The sequence below is a fragment of the Salmo trutta genome, chromosome 35 (assembly GCF_901001165.1).
Source record: "Salmo trutta chromosome 35, fSalTru1.1, whole genome shotgun sequence".
Taxonomy (NCBI): Eukaryota; Metazoa; Chordata; class Actinopteri; order Salmoniformes; family Salmonidae; genus Salmo; species Salmo trutta.
In genome coordinates this window covers 3,794,080-3,815,936 of record NC_042991.1, presented here as the reverse complement: position 1 = coordinate 3,815,936, position 21,857 = coordinate 3,794,080, and the positions used below count along the sequence as shown (strand labels likewise).

At 41.7% G+C, this 21,857-nt stretch overlaps 1 protein-coding gene across 1 annotated transcript in view; it reads left to right on the top strand.

Moving 5' to 3' along the window:
* The first annotated feature begins 19,040 nt into the window (after positions 1–19,040).
* Positions 19,041–21,857, top strand: part of LOC115174389 (fibronectin type III domain-containing protein 1) — a 72,290-nt gene continuing 69,473 nt past the window's right edge. The window contains exon 1 of the mRNA XM_029732904.1: positions 19,041–19,205. Within this exon, the coding sequence (XP_029588764.1) occupies positions 19,133–19,205 (73 nt within the window). The 5' untranslated portion in view covers positions 19,041–19,132. The remainder of the gene's footprint in view (positions 19,206–21,857) is intronic.

The window sequence follows — 21,857 nt, the reverse complement described above, 5'->3', positions numbered from 1 at the left end:
AAAAAGCTGAATGATGTAATTCCAGCCCCTGGCTGAAAAACATTAGCGCGTTTGGTAAGTGGTCTATCAGAGGACAATGAGACTGGGGCACCCGTGCCCGAGCTGACACCATGTTTACTTTCTCTCTCTTTGAACGAAAACAACCACTCCCGGTCGGAATATTATCGCTTTTTTACGAGATAAATTGCATAAAAATTGATTTTAAACAGCGGTTGACATGCTTCGAAGTACGGAAATGGAATATTTAGAATTTTTTTGTCACGAAACGCGTCGGGCGTGTAACCCTTATTTACCCTTCGGATAGTGTCTTGAACGCACGAACAAAACGCCGCTATTTGGATATAACTATGGATTATTTGGGACCAAACCAACATTTGTTATTGAAGTAGAAGTCATGGGAGTGCATTCTGACGAAGAACAGCAAAGGTAATATAATTTTTCTTATAGTAAATCTGACTTTGGTGAGGGCTAAACTTGGTGGGTGTCTAAATAGCTAGCCCTGTGATGCCGGGCTATCTACTTAGAATATTGCAAAATGTGCTTTCACCGAAAAGCTATTTTAAAATCGGACATAGCGAGTGTATATAGGAGTTCTGTATCTATAATTCTTAAAATAATTGTTATGTTTTTTGTGAACGTTTATCGTGAGTAATTTAGTAAATTCACCGGAAGTGTTCGGTGGGAATGCTAGTTCTGAACATCACATGCTAATGTAAAAAGCTTGTTTTTGATATAAATATGAACTTGATTGAACAAAACATGCATGTATTGTATAACATAATGTCCTAGGTGTGTCATCTGATGAAGATCATCAAAGGTTAGTGCTGCATTTAGCTGTGGTTTGGGTTTATGTGACATTATATGCTAGCTTGAAAAATGGGTGTCTGATTATTTCTGGCTGGGAACTCTGCTGACATAATCTAATGTTTTGCTTTCGTTGTAAAGCCTTTTTGAAATCGGACAGTGTGGTTAGATTAACAAGAGTCTTGTCTTTAAAATGGTGTAAAATAGTCATATGTTTGAGAAATTGAAGTAATAGCATTTCTAAGGTATTTGAATATCGCGCCACAGGATTACACTGGCTGTTGAGTAGGTGGGACGCTAGCCCATAGAGGTTAATAACTTTTCATGTTCAAAACTGTGCACTCTCCTCAAACAATAGCATGGTATTCTTTCACTGTAATAGCTACTGTAAATTGGACAGTGCAGTTAGATTAACAAGAATTTAAGCTTTCTGCCAATATCAGATATGTCTATGTCCTGGGAAATGTTCTTGTTACTTACAACCTCATGCTAATCGCATTAGCGCACGTTAGCGCAACCGTCCTGCAGGGGACCCACCAATCCTGAAGAAGTTTAATAATGTTTACATATCTGGCATTACTGATCTCATATGTATATACTGTATTCTATACTATTCTACGGTATCTCAATGTTTACATCTGGCATTACTCATTCATGTGTATGTACTGTTTTCTATACTATTCTACGGTATCTCATTCACTTAAAAAATGCTTAAATATCTTGCATTACTCATCTCATATGTATATACTGCTTTTTTTATAGTATTCTACTGTATCTTAGTCCGTTCCGCTCTGACATCGTTTGTCCATAAGTGTATAGTCTTAATTCATTCCTACTTAGATTTGTGGGTATATGGGGTATATGTTGTGTAATTTGTTAGATATTACTTGTTAGATATTACTGCACTGTCGGAGCTAGAAGCACAAGCATTTCGTTACACCCGCAATAACATCTGCTAATCATGTGTATGTGACCAATAAAATTTGATTTGATTTGTCCAGAGTCTTTCTCCCTGTCAGGTCCAGAGTCAGTTTCCCTGCCAGGTCCAGAGTCATTCTTCCTGTCAGGTCCAGAGTCAGTTTCCCTGTCAGGTTCAGAGTCAGTTTCCCTGCCAGGTCCAGAGTCATTCTCCCTGTCAGGTCCAGTCGGTTTTCCTGTCAGGTCCAGATTCGGTTTCCCTGTCAGGTCCAGAGACGTTCTCCTTGTCAAAGTTAAAAGTTAGCAGCACTAAGCTCCCTGCCTTTAGCCGTTCTCAACCTGTTGTCTCTAGTTCTGGGCAGCTGCCTGCCTCCTGCCGTGATGACCCTCAGCCCTTCCCACGTGGGAGACCATCTGACCTTGCTTCTAGGGCCCAGCCGGCCCATGCCTCCAGATCGTTGATGATCCTCGCCCATGGGAGTCATCGCTTTCAGCAGTGGTGAAAGAGTCACCAGCCTCAGCCACAGCAAGTGAGCAGCCAAGGACAGTTGTGGCCAAAATGCCACATTCCTCTGCCGAAGTAGGCGAGCCACTTGCTTCAACCGTGGCTGCCATTGCACTCAGCATCTAAGGATGGGGCCCAGCTGCCCTACACCAACTGAGTTAGACGGCTCTCCCCCTACCCGCGTGGCCCTGCCTATCCTGCCGGGTAGTATTAAGCATGTTAGGAATAAGAATACCTTTGAGGCCTATGGCTTTTCGGAGACTTTGTCCCTTTAAATAACGTGGCCCCCATTAGAGACTGTGCCACGTAGGTTAGAGGCCTTTTCGTTGATGTTAATATTTCCATAAGAAATATTGGGGTGGCTGTAAAAAAGGCTGTCCTGCTCCTCCCCACTCTACCTAACTTCCCCTCTCAGTCCATTCAGTTTCCCTTAGTTTGGCTGCTCAGCCTACCTAAGTTATCCCTCACCCATCATAGCCCACTCAGGTCAGAGTGCTATCGTCGTCCGAACAGAGAAGACGCACATTTCTGAGGACTTTTTATTGACAAAAGTAACACGAACGTCTCAATGTTGTGTGAATACAAGTCATTCGGATTACCAAAACATATAAACATCCTCAAATAGAAACTGCATGTGTGAGCATGGTGGTGATCACGAGTACAGTGATGGGCATCAACATCATGTTTTAACCGGACAGCACTATAGCGGGCAGAACCAAACCAATCAGTTAGTTAAAAGGATATAGCGGGTGAGGGCATTCACAGTGTCGTGTCTTTAGTATCATTAAATGTGAAGACTGTTATTTTATCAAATCAATTCTCTGTAATTATTATTACGTGATTAAACTAATCATGTAAATATAATTAACTAGGAAGTTGGGGCACCACGGAAAATGTTCAGATTACAAAGTTAGAATTTTCCTAAAATAACCCTTCAGATATTTTAATATCTGATAAATTAGTCTTCTGTTAGTGAATTATTATTATTACCTTCGTCAGTCTCATCTGAATATCGTAAATTGTTGGTTATTTGCATGAACCCAGCCTCTACTATGAATCATTCATACACCAATTGGCTCAATTATTTATTTACTAACTAACTAAATAATCACAGAAATAATAAAACAAGCAGTAGATATCGGTAACTAACAATGATAGAAAAGTCCCTAGTGGGCTAAGCCGATATGACAGCTTGGTAGACAAAGGGAAGGGGGTGGGACTGAGAAAGCGGGAAAGATTAAATGGATTCAATACACACAGTCTATAATTATATACATTGAAATGCTAATCCTTCGCACATGAACGTCCGCTCATTCGAGAATAATTGCAAGAATATATTTTCGCCCGTATGTCATTGTTGTCTTCTCTGTTGAAATACGGTCCGTCTGCTGGAGAGTTCATCAGAGTCTCTCTGGTTGCGTTTCCCCGAAGATCAAAGTATTTCGTGGTTAGAATGGCTACTTCAGAGTACCATTCAGAAATGTTCTCATAGAATAGATGTTTCAGCGGTTGTCTGTATTCCCGTCTTCGGTTTACGTAATTTCTAGCTGCAGACTAATTTGTGTCTAAGATTTGCTCTTATTCTGTAGGGATCGATAGTCTCTGAGTTTAAACATTTCCAGCCGTGTAGTCAATGCTCCACATGGAATAGTCTTGTCCTTTGGTAGAGTTGTAGTTTCAACCACTTCACACCAGCATCACCCAGCATGTGTTGGTCTCAGAAATTCAACCATTTGCAACCTCAGCTCACGCTGGGGTTTGCTTAGTCTTAACTACTCGCCACCACAGCTCACATTGGACTTTGCTTTGTCTGAAGTGAATTTCATCAGGAGTGGGTTTTATGCATTTCAGTAGAAAAGGGCGATTCCATGACGCTGATGTAATGTCTATGCTCACGTGGGCGTGGCCACTGAATAGTTAATCTTTATATGAAAAATCCATACTCTCATTTAGAAGCTTAACATCACATTACATCTTTTCACAAATAGTTTCATGTTTAATCACGTACACTTCACAACATTTAGATGTTAACCTGACAGCTGGGAAATGTACACTTTAAGTGATACCGTTATGTGTGTTTCCTGTCTTTCATGAGATCACCAAATGAAACACACTCAACCTAACTCTCCCTTAAGTGTTCATGGACCATTCCCACACTCTCAAAAGTAGACATATTGTTTAATTCTCCTATTTTGGGGATTTAGGAGTTTGCCCAAGTGAAGTCCTTTTTTCTCTCTCTGTGCTCTCTGTGCATGACTGGGGGAGAGAGTCTCTGCCAGGAATTTACAACCTGAGACAATAAAACCTGGGTTTAGGAGAGAAAGTGAGAGAGAGGGGGAAGCCACGATCTACACCCAGAAAAGGCCACGTCATGACAACAGCCAACCGCTCAGACGAATGAGGGCATACCAGCCAACTGTTTTTACGTGGTCCTTCTAAACGGATTTAGTGACCAACAGTTTTTTACATGGTCCGTCATTTCTCTGGATTTAGCGACCAATAGTTTTTACAATTCCACCTAGGCTCCCATAATTTCATATATTTCCAGACCATTTGCAATTTCTATATAGCTTAGATTTCAAGAGGATCAACATTTTTCTAAATAGTATTTTCCTAAATCTTAATTCAATAGTCATTTCAATCTTATTAATAGTCTTTATGTGATATCCTATTTTAGGCCACCCTAGAAGTTTTATCCGATTCTATTTCTATAATGTTGTTATTATTTTGTGACCAGAAGGACCACTTTGTATAAAAGGGTAGTTGCCAGGCAACTCTTTGTTGCCCTCTGGTCGCCTGGTGTTAGTGCAGAGGTGTGGGTCAGGTAAGTCTCTGTCCGTGTTTGGGTCCGGTGCTGGGCAGCTGCTTGTCGTGCTCCTTGAGTGGTCCAAGGGATAATAACAGTAACATGATGCTCAGAGGGAATGGAACGCTTATCACGCACAACAATGGGCACCTGCCAAATGGCCCATATTGAATGGTTTGTCTAGACAAGCAGGCTAGGATAAAACATGATTCATAAAATGTTGTTAACTTTCTTTCACATTTTTTAAGGTACCAATTTTTAAGGTACCATGTTCTAAACACTAAGTACTTATACAGGGACACGTTCGGGAATGCCCAACCATGTCTCAGAGCTTTTGTATTATTCTGTATATAAATCAGAGACACTCCATTTAGTATGATATGTTACCTTCCTATGGTATGTATTCATTTCTGGATATCCATCACCCATTTTGTTTGATATGTTATGAATTTTCAAAACGTACAATGTGTTACAAATTTGCTAAATGTATGATATGTTACCAATTCTAGTTTGGTGGCTAAGTGGCTAACGTTAGCTAGCTGGCTAATGTTAGCTAGACTAGGGGTTAGGGTTAAGGTTAGGTTTAAGTTTAAGAGTTAGGTTAAAGGGCTAAGGTAGGGTTAGCTAACATGCTAAATAGTTGCAAGGTAGCTAAAAAGTAGTATGTAGCTAAAATTTAAAGTTGTCCGTGATGAGATTCAAACTTGCAACCTCTGGATATAAGCCCACCCATTCACCCCGACCAACCACCCTACTTTTGTTTTTGCCAACAACCCTACTTTTGTTTTTGCCTTAAGTAACCGGTCTTATGTAACCATACTAAACGTAACAGATCATACTAATTTTAGAGGCCCGGATTTACTTTTACTATGTTATGTCTAGTCTATGAGACAAGGCTCGAATGCCACCATCAAATACTTTCAGGACTTCAGCAGCGGGGCATAGGCCTGCACCATGATTCACTACAGCAGGGTACTCAAGTACTATTTGAGAAGGTCCGCTCACACAAATTTCCTATTTGTGGCAAAGGTCTGGATGGATAATGTAATTTATCGGCGTAGTAACAAACCCCTACCCCGCAACCCATGTGACCTCAAACTGTTCACACCCCTCTTGTTGCTGGAGAAAAAATGTGTAGTTTCTAAGCTAATTTCCCGCAATTCTACACATTTTGAGTGGGGCAGATCTTTTGTTGTTGCTCTTTTAAAGCTAATTTCCCGCAATTCTATGCATTCACCCATGTCTTATGTGTGTTTATATGATACCAGGGGTCAACATGTTTTTTCGGGTGGACCTGCGGTCCTTCCTGAGTCTGCTCCCCAGTCCGCCAGTTGAGTATGTTGGTACTACAGCCACGGTGGGATGTTCCCGTCCATCTTCTCCAACAGCGGGCTCCTAGTGTCAGCCCAGCTGACTCAGAGCCGCAACCGGACCATCAACGCCCTACTGGGCTTGCTTCAATGTGGACATCGACCACCTGAAGATGCTCAAGAGCTTCAGACAGATGAGACAAGGACGGGAGTTCCCTCTGAGGTGTATTCGACTGATTTGATGGCTAATTTTACATAGACCTAATCATTTAAACAATTGGTTCACAGCTCTCTCAGAAACATAGAGAGAACTGCAAGAACAAGACAGGAACACGACAGTCTGTTAAATACTTTGTTATCCCAGTGAAAGAGAGCGGCAAATACTCGTGGGAGCAGATACAAGATCTAAATCTGGATAGTTAAGAAATAAATGAACAAACCTCCCTGTACTGGATGTATATATATATATATATATATATATACACACACAAAAATAATCAAGCACACATTATTATTACCCATCTCCTCTTATCTTTTTCTGAAATGCATTATAAGCCTGTCTCCATCTGAACCTGATACACAATTCAAACAACCACACATCTCAAATGACAAGCTCTTAGTTTCACACCTGTTTAAAGACAGACATTAAACATTCAGTACCATGATACAGCATAAAGCTAGACCTGACATAAATACTTTTAGGGCCTTACATCTAACAGGACAGGGAACCTTCTAGATCACCAGTTGTGAAACGCTATCTGAAGAGCAGGTCATTCTATGTGTGTGTGTGTGTGTGTGTGTGTGTGTGTGTGTGTGTGTGTGTGTGTGAGAGAGAGAGATAGAAGTATTGAAAGATAGATATAATTGCTGAAAATACTTTCATAGCTGCTTAGGTGGCATTTAAAAAAAAGTTGAGGCCGGTGTTATAAAGCTTTTTATGCTGACTCCGGATTTAAAAGGTGTGTGTGCGTGCGTGACTGTCAGAGTAATAGGCTCTAGGTAAAGAGTGAGATTGTTGAGACAGCACAGGGGATGAGTTTATAGCACTAAAGCTATAAAAAGGTGATTTTTGAAAATTAAGATATAAAACTCAACTGCAATTCAATAACAACCTAGGCCCTGGGGGACAGGCTAGAGAGAATAATAGTTCTCCCCATATTGATTTTGTGAAAATTTTGATGTCAAGGTAAGTTCTTTAAGTTGTTGGTTCACACTAGAAAAATTGCTGTACTGACTAGTCATCATTGACTTTGTTTAAAGGACCAATGCAGCCATTTTTATCTCAATATCAAATCATTTCTGGGTAACAATTATTGTTTTCAATTAAAATGGTCAAAAAGTTTTCAAAAAATTGCTTCATTGCAAAGAACAATTTCTCAAGCCAGATTGTTGCTAGGACGGCCTGAGAGTGGTTTGAGTGGGAAGGGGAAAACATAAAATTAGCTGTTATTGGCAGAGAGGTTAGGAACTCTCTTTCTTATTGGTTTATTAACTAATTGTAACGTGGGTTGTATAAAGGGGTCCAAGGCGCAGCGTGTAGAGTGCTCATATTTACTTTTAATGAATATACTTAAACAAAACGACTGACAACAGTTCCATCAGGTGACATACACTAAACAGAAAACAACAACCCACAAAACCCAGGAAGAAAAAACCCTACTTAAATATGATCTCCAATCAGAGGCAACGAGGATCAGCTGCCTCCAATTAGAGATCAATCTCAACATAGAAATAGAAAAACTAGAACTAAAACATAGAAATAGAAAACATAGAACAACCCAAAACACCCCCTGTCACTCCCTGACCTACTCTACTATAGAAAATGACATCCTACTAGGGTCAGGACGTGACACTAATTTACCGCATGGTCGTGTCACTATGGAAGGCCAGAACTCCCTCCCACCAAAACAGGCTGAAATTTCCGGCAGTCTTAGAAAAAAATACTTGGAAGATGGAAACCCGCACAAAACATTGAAAAAATGCTAAAGGAGTAAATGCAAAAAGAAAAAATATTTATTTGGTCATCATGATGCCAATTGAGTGCACAGTACAAAAAGGTGAAATACAAAATACAAACGTTTCGGCTGAAATCACGCCATCATCAGTGTAATAGGAAGGCACACACCTGGCTTATGTTTGAAGGATAATTACATACGTCACATGATCAAGAAAGAAAATGTCAAGAGTGTGCAAAGCTGTCATCAAGGCAAATGGTGGCTACTCTGAAGAACCTAAAATATCAAATATATTTTGATTTGTTTAACACTTTTTTGGTTACTACATGATTCCATATGTGTTATTTCATAGTTTTGATGTCTTCACTATTATTCTACAATGTATAAAATAGTAAAAACATTTTTAAAAAGAATTGAATGAGTAGGTGCGTTAAAACTTTTGACTGGTACTGTATATATTATATACATCAGTGGACAGAGAAACATATAAATTATTTTGTTACATATTTCATCAGAATAAAGAACACACGAAAGTAGTGGGTCAACAAGACCAGAATCCAGAAGTAGAAGCTATGGCGCTAGAAACGTTAGGCTACTACATGGGGGGATATAGCATCTAAAGAAGCAATACACAATTTACAGAAAATAATTCAATACCAATTCTTCGTTTATACCTGATTTTTTATTTTAATTTTTTTTTTTTTACTTTATTTAACCAGGTAGGCTAGTTGAGAACAAGTTCTCATTTGCAACTGCGACCTGGCCAAGATAAAGCGTAGCAATTCAACACATACAATGACACAGAGTTACACATGGAATAAACAAAACATACAGTCAATAATACAGTAGAACAAAAGAAAACAAAAAGTCTATATACAGTGAGTGCAAATGAGGTAAGTTAAGGCAATAAATAGGCCATGGTGGTGAAGTAATTACAGTATAGCAATTAAACACTGGAATGGTAGATGTGCAGAAGATGAATGTGCAAGTAGAGATACTGGGGTGCAAAGGAGCAAATAAATAAATAAATACAGTATGGGGATGAGGTAGGTAGATAGATGGGCTGTTTACAGATGGGCTATGTACAGGTGCAGTGATCTGTGAGCTGCTCTGACAGCTGGTGCTTAAAGCTAGCGAGGAAGATATGAGTCTCCAGCTTCAGAGATTTTTGCAGTTCGTTCCAGTCATTGGCAGCAGAGAACTGGAAGGAAAGGCGGCCAAAGGAGGAATTGGCTTTGGGGGTGACCAGTGAGATATACCTGCTGGAGCGCATGCTACGAGTGGGTGCTGCTATGGTGACCAGTGAGCTGAGATAAGGCAGGGCTTTACCTAGCAGAGACTTGTAGATAACCTGTAGCCAGTGGGTTTGGCGACGAGTATGAAGCGAGGGCCAACCAACGATAGCGTACAGGTCACAATGGTGGGTAGTGTATGGGGCTTTGGTGACAAAACGGATGGCACTGTGATAGACTGCATCCAGTTTGTTGAGTAGAGTGTTGGAGGCTATTTTATAGATAACATCACTGAAGTTGAGGATCGGTAGGATGGTCAGTTTTACGTGGGTGTGTTTGGCAGCATGAGTGAAGGATGCTTTGTTGCGATATAGGAAGCCGATTCTAGATTTAATTTTGGATTGGAGATGCTTAATGTGAGTCTGGAAGGAGAGTTTACAGTCTAACCAGACACCCAGGTATCTGTAGTTGTCCACGTATTCTAAGTCTGAGAGCCGTCCAGAGTAGTGATGCTGGGACGGGCGAGCAGGTGCGGGCAGTGATCGATTGAATAGCATGCATTTAGTTTTACCTGCGTTTAAGAGCAGTTGGAGCCCACGGAAGGAGAGTTGTATGGCATTGAAGCTCGTCTGGAGGTTAGTTAACACAGTGTCCAAAGAGGGGCCAGAAGTATACAGAATGGTGTCGTCTGCGTAGAGGTGGATCAGAGAATCACCAGCAGCAAGAGCAACATCATTGATGTATACAGAGAAGAGAGTGATGGGTGGAGAGTTAAGATAATAGATCCAGGGGCCTCTCAAGGGGCGCAGCCGTCTACGGCACTGCATCGCAGTGCTAGAGGCATCACTACCGGATACCGGCGTTGATACCGGAATGGATCACAACCGTGATCGGGAGTCCCATTGGGCGGCGCACAATTGGCCTAGTGTCGTTAGGGGAGGGTTTGGCCGGGGAGGCTTTACTTGGCTCATTGCGCTCTAGCAACTCCTTGTGGCGGGCTGGGGCGCCTGCAGGCTGACCTTGGTTGTCAGTTTAACGGTATTTCCTCCGACACATTGGTGCGGCTTGCTTCCGGGTTAAATCAAATTGTATTAGTCACATGCGCCGAATACAACAGGTGTAGACCTTACAGTGAAATGCTTACTTCACGCGCCCCTAACCAACAATGCGGTTGAAAAAAATACAGATAAGAATAGGAAATAAAACTAACAAGTAATTAAAGAGCAGCAGTAAAATAACAATAGAGAGACTATATACAAGGGGGTACCGGTACAGAGTCAATGTGCGGGGGCACCGGTTAGTTGAGGTAATATGTACATGTAGGTAGAGTTATTAAAGTGGCTATGCATAGATGATAACAGAGAGTAGCAGTGGTGTAAAAGAGGGCAATGCAAATAGTCTGGGTAGCCATTTGATTAGGTGTCCAGGAGTCTTATGGCTTGGGGGTAGAAGCTGTTTAGAAGCCTTTTGGACCTAAACTTGGCGCTCCGATACCGCTTGCTGTGCAGTAGCAGAAAGAACAGTCTATGACTAGGGTGGCTGGAGTCTTTGACAATTTTTAGGGCCTTCCTCTGACACTGCCTGATACAGAGGTCATGGATGGCAAAAAGCTTGGCCCCAGTGATGTACTGGGCAGTTCACACTACCCTCTGTAGTGCCTTGCGGTCAGAGGCCAAGCAGTTGCCATACCAGGCAGTGATGCAACCAGTCAGGATGCTTTCGATGGTGCAGCTGTAGGACCTTTTGAGGATCTGAGGACCCATGTTAGTTTGTTGGTGATGTGGACACCAAGGTCTCTGACCTCCTCCCTATAGGCTGTCTCGTCATTGTTGGTAATCAGGCCCACCACTGTTGTGTCATCGGAAAACTTAATGATGGTGTTGGAGTCGTGCCTGGCCGTGCAGTCATGAGTGAACAGGGAGTACAGGAGGGGACTGAGCACGCACCCCGGGGGGCCCCTGTGTTGGGGATCAGTGTGGCGGATGTGTTGTTACCTACTCTTACCACCTGGGGATGGACCGTCAGGAAGTCCAGGATCCAGTTGCAGAGGGAGGTGTTTAGTCCCAAGGTCATTAGCTTATTGATGAGCTTTGAGGGCACTATGGTGTTGAACGCTGAGCTGTAGTCAATGAATAGCATTCTCACATAGGTGTTCCTTTTGTACTCGTGGCAAAGGGCAGTGTGGAGTGCAATAGAGATTGCATCATCTGTTGGGGCGGTATGCAAATTGGAGTGGGTCTAGGGTTTCTGGGATAATGGTGTTGATGTGAGCCATGCCCAGCCTTTCGAAACACTTCATGGCTACAGATGTGAGTGCTACGGGTCGGTAGTCATTTAGGCAGGTTACCTTAGTGTTCTTGGGCACAGGCACTATGGTGGTCTGTTTAAAACATGTTGGTATTACAGACTCAGATAGGGAGAGGTTGAAAATGTCAGCGAAGACACTTGCCAGTTGGTCAGCACATGCTTGCAGTACACGTCCTGGTAATTCGTCTGGCCCTGCGGCATTGTGAATGTTGACCTGTTTAAAGGCCGCAGAGTGTGTGATCACACTGTCTTCCAGAACAGCTGGTGCTCTCATGCATGTTTCAGTGTTATTTGCCTCGAAGTGAGCATAGAAGTAGTTTAGCTCGTCTGGTAGGCTCGTGTCACTGGGCAGCTCTTGGCTGTGCTTCCCTTTGTAGTCTGTAATGATTTGCAAGCCGGATTAACCGGCGGATGTTAAGAAGCGAGGTTAGGCGGGTCATGTTTCGGAGGACGCATGACTCGACCTTTGCCTCCAGAGCCCATTGGAGAGTTGCAGTAATGAGACAAGATCAAAATTGGGGAGAAAAATTAAAATGCAGATTATAGATCCACCTACATTCTGTCTAGAGATAACTAAGGTAAAGATTGCCACCAATACGTCCACATTTAATCATCCAGTCGTCCATGATTCCTTTTTGGGGGGATATAAGTGTCAGCCCTAGTGATAAAGTCCCTTACACTGCTGGCGCCGTAGTGTGAGAAGAGAGGAGGGTCAGAGAAAATATTTCATCAAACAGGATCAGCCATGAGGACATTCCTATGTTTCTTAATAGGTCCCTTAATGTCAACACTTAGAAGAGAATATGTAGTATTACTGACACAAGAATGAGATTTTTTACTCTTATCCCTTCTGGTTGACCAGACCTTATTAAGAGACGCATAGTGTGGAAATATACATAAAACACAGGAACATCACATTTTTAACTGCACTGGGCCTTTAAGGCCTTACTTTTTACTTCTTCTCTGACACAAATGGTACCCTATTCCCTACATAGTGCACCTCTTTTGGCCAGCCCTGTGGGTCATGTTCAAAAATAGTGCACCAAATAGGGAACCATTTGGAATGCAGTCTTATTTAATTATACCTGAACTGATTAAGAAAGCCTCCACTAAACATTTGCAAAATGTATGCACATACTGTAGCCTAGCGGTTAAGAGCGTTGGGCCAGTAACCGTAAATGTCACTGGTTCGAATCCCCAAGCCGACTAGGTGAAAAATCCGCCAATGTACCCTTGAGCAAGGCACTTAACCCTAACTGTTCCTGTAAGTTGCTCTGGATAAGAGTGTCTGCTAAATGACTAAAATGTAAAATGTACAAGCTGAATAAGTATTGCTAACATGGTTGCTGAACATTTCACGCACCCCTAACAGAAAACTGCCCCCCCATGAAGACTACCTTAGAATAAGTCTGCTGGTACCAGACCTTCACATCAGGCATCCGAACATCTCTGAACTTATGTGGGATGTGTTCTTCACGTGCAGGTAGAGCCTGTGACCACCAGAGGGAAGTGTTGGCTAGGCTCAGAGATAGACTGACACTAGTGTGGGAGTCTGTGTCCAGGGCTGTTGTTGGTGCTACTGATGGTTTGTTTACATAGCAGGTTAGAATAATTCATGTAGCAGGTTAGGATAATTAATGTGGCAGGTTAGGAGAATGAGGTTAAGGTTAGGAAAGGGGTAAGATACTAAAATACTACTGTTGTAAACAAATGTTGTCCTTGATGTGACTAGATGGAGCTTGAGGCCTACTCCATCATGCCACAACCATAGAAATGTAAACAAACCAGTATCTTAACTCTCAGTCTGGTTCTCAACTTACTGTGGAGAGTTAGAATAGTAGAATACAGAAGATGCAATTTCGAAATCTGGTTGTGCATAAGCAGTTTTTTTATTCTGTTATGTCAGTCACTGACATGGTCACTCAATTAGCCCATGTCAGCTAGCATTCTTTAGTTTGGTAAGTTAGTCTAGCCAGTGATCTAAACCTGCAGTAATCATGGCCCAGGGACCCTGATCTCCAGGAGACCCCCATTGCTTTTGTTAGTCACTCTCACTCAGATATCATATTAACATGGCATGGCAAAATGTGTAGAATTGAAGGAAATGAGCTTTAAAACTAATAAAATGTCTCTCCACCCCATGTCAAAATGTGTATATTTTCAGGAAATGTTCTGTAAAACTGCTAAATGTTCCAAAATTTGTAGAAATGCATGACATTTTGTTATAAAATGTTATCTCCAACCCATGGCAAAATGAGTAGAATTGCATGAAATGAATTATATAATTGCAACATTTTCTCCATGTCTCATGGCAAAATGTGTACAATTGCAGGAAATGAACTTTAAAATGTAATTGTTTTCTCTCCATGTCACAAAATTTTGCTAAGGCTGGCCCTGTATGGCATATTTTATCTTCATTTAACTAGGCAAGTCAGTTAAGAACAAATTCTTATTTTCAATGCCAGCCTAGGAACAGCAGGTTAACTGCCTTGTTCAGGGGCAGAACGACAGATTTTTACCTGGGGATTCGATCTTGCAACCTTTCAGTTACTAGTCCAACGCTCTAACCACTAGGCTATCTGCCACCCCATATAGCTATTAGATACTGATATACTAAACAAAAATATAAACGCAACATGCAAGATTTTACTGAGTACCAGTTCATATAAGGAAATCAGTCAAATGAAGTGAATTCATTAGGCCCTAATCTATGGATTTTACATGACTGGGCAGGTGCACGGCCATGTTTGGGCCAGGGAGGGCATAGGCCCACCCACTTGGGAGCCAGTCCCAAGTGGGTGTATTCGGCGCCAGTTCAGATTGAGTTTTTGCCCTCAAAAAGGCTTTATTACAGACAAGAATACTCTTTAGTTTCATCAGCTGTCTGGGTTGCTGGTCTCAGACGATCCCACAGGTGACGAAGCCGGATGTGGAGGTCCTGGGCTGGCATGGTTACAAGTGGTCTGTGGTTGTGAGGCCGGTTGTGCGTACTATCAAATTCTCTAAAACGATTCTCTAAAGCGCAACAAAGGGAGATAGATCTGAAAGTACTTTGAAATCAGTCAGGCCATCCTATACCCTCAACAGGGTTTGATCTTGGTCGAAACAGCCAATGTATATATGTTTGATCTTGGTCTAGGAGAAGGATGTATATTTTTATCTGTTTGCCACATTCCAAAAATGGCTGCAAGATATTTGGTCATGGCTCCTCCAAAGTGTTCTTGTTCTCCTCCAAAGTGCTCCTCCAAAGTGTTCTTTATCACTTGACGGAGAGTTCAGATTATGACACTGTTAAAGCTGCTATCCTTCAGGCTTATGAGTTGATCCCAGAGGCATACAGACAACAGTTCTGTAAATTACAAAATATAGAATCACAAAGCCATGTTGAGTTCGTAAGGGAACAAGCATGTCTTTTTGATCAGTGGTGTGGTTCTTAAAAGGTCAAGAACCTTGAGGATTTAAAGAGACTCATACTTCTCGAGCAGTTCAAGAATTGCCTTAATGAAATGGTTGCCACCTACATTTATGAGCACAAAGATCTCACTCTTGAGAAAGCAGCAGTCCTTGCAGATGAGCTTGTGTTGTTCCATAAAACTACCGTCACAAACAAAGCACCCAGTAATTATCCCTACGCAAAAAGCAATCCAGAGATGTCACCCGCTACCGTGCCTGTGAGGTTTCAGTCCTTTTCTACAGTGCCCAAAGATAAAGATAGTTAGAAAACTGTTTTTTTTGTATCCACCAGTTTGTCATTACATCCGTGAGAAAGGACGCATTGTCTCTCAGTGTCCTAAGTTGACACAGAAAAATGTGAGAGAAAAACCGTTTCTTCTTGTGGGAGCACTCCAGCCAATTAAGTCTCTGGTTGGGACTGGGTCAAATTTCTGCCTTGCTAGAGCTGCCCCGTTAAATGTAAGTGCTATTATTGTGAAGTAGAAACATCTAGGAGCAACAATGGCTCAGCCAAGAAGTGGTAGGCCAACCAAGCTCACAGAACAGCACCACAGAGTGCTGAAGTGCCTTGGTTTCAACACTCACTTCCGAGTTTCAAATTGCCTCTGGAAGCAATGTCAGCACAAGAACTGTTCATTGGGAGCTTCATGAAATGGGTTTCCATGCCTAAGATCACCATGCGCAATGCCAAGCGTCGGCTTGAGTCGTGTAAAGCTCGCCGCCATTAGACTCTGGAGCAGAGGAAACGTGTTCTCTGGAGTGATAAATCAGGCTTCACCATCTGGAAGTCCGACGGACGAATGTGGGTTTGATGGATGCCAGGAGAACGCTACTTGCCCCAATGCATAGTGCCAACTGTAAGGTTTGGTGGAGGAAACACTACAGCATACAACAACATTCCAGACAATTTTGTGCTTCCAACTTTGTGGCAGCAGTTTAGGGAAGGCCCTGTTTCAACATGGCAATGCCCCCGTGCACAAGGCAAGGTCCATACAGAAATGGTTTGTTGAGATCCATGTGGAAGAACTTGACGGGCCTGCACAGAGCCCTGACCTCACTGCGGCAACTGTGAGCCAGGCCTAATTGCCTAACATCAGTGCCCGACTTCACTAATTCTGTTGTGGCTGAATGTAATTAAGTCTGTGCAGCAATGTTCCAACATCTAGTGGAAAGCCTTCACAGAAGAGTGGAGGCTGTTATAGAAGCAAAAAGGGGACCAACACCATATCAATGCTCATGATTTTGGAATGAGATTTTTGATGAGCAGGTGTCTGCATACTTTTGCTCATGTAGTGTACGTCCATATGAGGAGTTTGATGAAGATCTGGTGGGTGACTTTGACAGAGATGGTGTTCTAATGAGGAAATTTTGTTCTCGCTTCACTCCTGAGCAAGACGATTGGCCCAGATGGTAGTATGGCAGGCCATCTTGAGGTCAACAAGACGTATGACTGTGTCTTGCATAACTTCTTCTGGCCTTCTGGAGAACGTAACACCGGGAGGAATGCATGTCCTTCACCGAGGGAACAATAAAACCATTTAAACTGAGAACCAAAAACCCAAGCATAGCCATGTGGGCCCAGAAGTCAAACGGCAGATGTTACGAGATAGGCCAGTCTATACTACTTTGAAGAGTTTTATTTATTACCTCTACGCTGTTTCGGAGGGCAAGCATTTTCATCTCCACCCTCACAGGACATGGGGAACTAATGTGAATGTTTGTAAAATCGCCAATGACTTTTCCTTTTACCAAGGCTTAGATGCTCCTTGCAGTAACCACCACTTTGCAACCTCGTTTTTTTGGGTATATCCAGCACAATACCAGTGTCTACAGATGTGAAAAAAAGATTCAACCTGATGACATCATCAAAAGTTGATTATTTTATTTTTTTAAACACTATGAGATTCGCGGTGATGTGGAGAGTAAGAAAATACCCTCCCTCTGGCTAGGCAGGTTTTGAAAATCAAAATTGTTCTTACTTTTAATCCTACCCTGTGATATCACAGAGAAGCATTTTTTTAACCTTTTGTTATACATTTTGAACTACAGATCATAGAAACGCGCTGTTTTAACATATGTAGACACAGGTTTGGTGCTGGAGATAATGACTGTGAAGTTGAAACGTAGCGGGATTGCCCTTTCAGGCTGTGGTTATTGGAGGCAAGGCGCAAACCTTCAGGACAAAGCAGTCATCTCAACAGTAGCAACCCACTGGGCAAAAACTGGTTGAATCAATGTTTCCACACCATTTCAACCAAAAAAGTCAATGTGATGACATTGAATGAATCAATGTGGAAAACTGATTGGATTTGAAAAAGTAATCAACGTAAGAGAATTTCATATTTTTTTCACCTAAATCCAATGAAATGGTGAATTTTTTGTTGTTGATTTCATGTTGAACTCACGTTAGTTGACAACTCAACCAAATGTAAATCAAAAGGGGGTGCAAGTATAGCCCTATATATAATGTTTGATTTTATGCATTTTACATGTTCCCCAATAATAATTGTCTCCTGGAAAACACTAATAAGAAACATTGGCTCCTACTCTATTACATGCACATATTTTATTCCTTCAAAAAGACAGGTTGACTGAGAATTTAGACATAGAATCACACAGCTTCTGACAGTGAGGCGTTTTTTTTATGTCTGCCAAATGGTAGGATACAGTTTCGAAATTTCCCTTGCTATAGACTCTAGCTCCGGAATAATGCAAATTTGGGGTTAGTCCCATTCCTCCATCGCGGTGCGAAACTGGAAGACAGATGTACAGTAGGGGGAACAGAGCGCCAATGATCTGTCTGTCCCACCGCTCCCATTTAACCTAACTTATCAGGCGTAAAAGAAACATCTGAGCGGCATTTCCTTCTTTAACTGTTGGGGGGGAGGTTATTTTCTGCACTGTTCAACCAATCCAGTAAATGTGGAGAAGGAGTTATAACGGTGTATCGCCTCGTTAACTCAGAAATACCAGAGATACTTTTGGGGGGTGGGAAACTCTATTGGAATCATATTAATGCCCACTGTGTGCATTGCCCGTAAGTCATCAATGGGCCACGTGGTGCATTCTGGATACACTCCGACAAGGAGATCTCTCATTCAAGGAGTCAGTGGCAGTAATTTGTGCACTAGCAGAAAAACCCAACATGAGCATGATTTACGTGAATAAGAAGCTTGCGAAATTAAGTACTTTTGAGGAAAATAGGCAGGTTTCTCGACTCATATCCTGACTTTTAGAAGGGATTGTTTGATGATTAGCTTAGCAACGGCGTGACGCAGCCTGACAATGTGAATGCGATTGGTCGATAGGCTGCTGGGTGGGGCGTTATACGTTTCCCCATTCATTGGCCACTGAGATTCTTATCGCCTCTGAAGTATCTCTGGGAATACTGCTTAACATCCAAAAGCGGAAGTCATGTCACAGGCTCGCTTCCATTTCCCCTATAGAGAATGATAGTGACATCTAGTGGCCAGAAGGCTGTATTAACACTGGCAGCGCCATTAGAGGCTTCCGCCATTTTAATATAGTACTTCCAACTTTTGGTGACCCTGTTGGAGTCATGTCCAACGGGTTCATCAGGAGGGATCAGCCAATCGTGAAGAAGAAAATGTGCTATTTCAAAATGAAGATGGCCTCAATGGCACTGCCCATACTGTCACAGACGCTATAATGGCACAGATACAAAGATGAGTACTCTATTTTACTCTATGGTTTCCCCTGAAAACCAGATGCATCCGGTTATTTTCTTCCCCGCTGAAGGTGTTCCCAGTCTAGCCAGCCTTCTCTCTCCCTCCTCTTTCCTCTGTTGCGCAGCACCGCGGGAATAGCGCACTATACTCACTATGGCATCCACCGCAGCACGGACTCTCTTAGTGCTTTTCGTCACCTTCTGTGCATCAAGTACTGGATTAACAGGTAAAATCACCCTTTTCATTTATATTTTCAGAGCAGATGCATGGTTTCAGTTTTTCACTATTGAGGTAGCACTTTATTGATTGATTTATGTCTGGGATATGTGGAGCTGGGCTAATAGCCTAATCGATAATCAATGAATTATTTACACCATAAATATAATATATCCAGTTCCCCATCCGCAATTGTTTTTCTTTGTTTGTTTTATATCATGTCAGTAAACCAATAGCTTCTAATTGAGCTGCTGCTGGGACATATATCATAATTACCACGTTGCGTTGCAGGAAAAAGTGTTTGTGAGAGAGAATCATTTTAGCAAATCTTCTGGTTTGTGTGGCATGAACAAACTATGCAAAATATGAGGGAAAGTGTGTTACTTTGGGGACAAATTATGAAAAGAAAAATGCTTAACTGTTTGCAGATGGGGAATGAACATACCAGTCAAAGTGAGCAATAATAATGAATTTGGGCTGTGAAACTAGGCCTTTCATCGTTTCTGGTCTGGAAGGAAAATGTGATGTAGCCTTTTGAGCGCAGGAGTCACGGAATATGCGCTTACCTCATTGGCGCACACTGAAGTAGCTTTGCTCTACAATTAAAATAAGATGACGAATATTAGATCATAAGCCATATGATTAGTATCAATCACCACACCAAAAAAATATGAAGAAAAAACTGCTTTGATTGATAATGGGACGTCACAGTGCCAAAAGGGTATTCTAATTGGCGCCAGTAGCAACTCCATGATGGCCCGGCTTTCAACTCCAACCTCGCAGGGAAAAGGGGCAAAAAGGAAATGGTTGACTTTCTCATAAAGTTTCTGTCAATCTCGCTCCATATGCATCTAGGTGTCACTATAGCTTCCACGTATTAGCGGTTTGACTTTTATTGGGATGAATCTTGTCCTGGAGGCAGAGGTGAAGGATTTCCTCTCGAAAGTCAGAATTGGCTATAGTTCCTTCAGAAAGTAGTTATACCCCTTGACTTATTCCACATTTTGTTATGTTACAGCCTGAATTAAAAATGGATTCAATATTTTTTGTCACACATCTATGCACAATACCCATAATGACAAATTGAAAACATGCTTTTTGAAATTGTGTCAAATTTATTGAAAATTTAAAAAAAATATATCTCATTTATATAAGTATTCACAGTCAATACCTGGTAGAAGCACTTTTGGCATTGATTACAGCTGTGACTTTTTCTGAGTTAATCTCTAACAGCTTTCCACACCATTTGCCCATGATTCTTTTCCAAATTCTTCAAGCTCTATCAAATTGGTTGTTGATCATTACTGGACAACCATTTTCAGGTCTTGCCATATGTTTTCAAATAGATTTACAGTACCAGTCAAAAGTTTGACTCATCTACTCATTCAAGGGATTTTCTGAAATGTTTGTACAATTTTCTACATTGTAGAATAATAGTGAAGACATCAAAACTATGAAATAACACATATGGAATCATGTAGTAACCCAAAAATGTGTAATATTTTATATTTGAGATTCTTCAAAGTGGTCACCCTTTGCCTTGATGGCAGCTTTGCACACTCTTGACATCCTCTCAACCATGCATGAAGTAGTCACCTGGAATGCATTTCAATTAACAGGTGTGCCTTGTTAATTTGTGGAATTTCTTTCCTTCTTAATGCGTTTAAGCCAATCAGTTGTGTTGTGACAAGGTAGGGGTGGTATACAGAAGATAGCTCTATTTTGTAAAAAGCAAATCCATATTATGGCAAGAACAGCTCAAATAAGCAAAGAGAAATGACAGTCCATCATTACTTTAAGACATGAAGGTAGGTCAATCTGGACAATTTCAAGATCTTTGAAAGTGTCATCAAGTGCAGTCGCAAAAACAGTCAAGTGCTATGATGAAACTGGCTCTCATGAGGACCACCACAAGAAAGGAAAACCCAGAGTTACCTCTGTTGCAAAGGATAAGTTCATTAGAGTTACCAGCCTAAGAAATTGCAGTCCAAATAAATGCTTCACAGAGTTCAAGTAACAGAAACATCTCAACATCAACTGTTCAGAGGAGACATGGCCTTCATGGTCGAATTTCTGCAAAGAAACCACAACTAAAGGACACCAATAAAAAGAAGGGACTTGCTTGGGCCAAGAAACAAGCAATGGACATTAGACTGGTGGAAATATGTCCTTTGGTTTTAGATTTTTGGTTCCAACCGCTGTGTCTTTGTGAGACACAGAGTAGGTGAATGGATGCTCTCCGCATGTGTGGCTCCCACGTTGAAGCATGTTGACACTGTCTGTGATTTATTTAGAAATCAAGGCACACTTAACCAGCATGGCTACCACAGCATTCTGCAGCGATATGCCATCCCATCTGGTTTGCCCTTAGTGGGACTATCATTTGTTTTTCAACAGGACAATGACCCAACACACCTCCAGGCTGTGTAAGGGCTATTTGTCAAAGAAGGAGAGTAATGTGGAGTGCTGCATCAGATGACCTGGCCTCCACAATCACCCAACCTCAACTCATTTTAGATGGTTTGGGATGAGTTGCACTGCGGAGTGAATGAAAAGCAGCCAAAAAGTGCTCAGCATATACAGTGAGGGAAAAAGTATTTGATCCCCTGCTGATTTTGTACGTTTGCCCACTGACAAAGAAATGATCAGTCTATCATTTTAA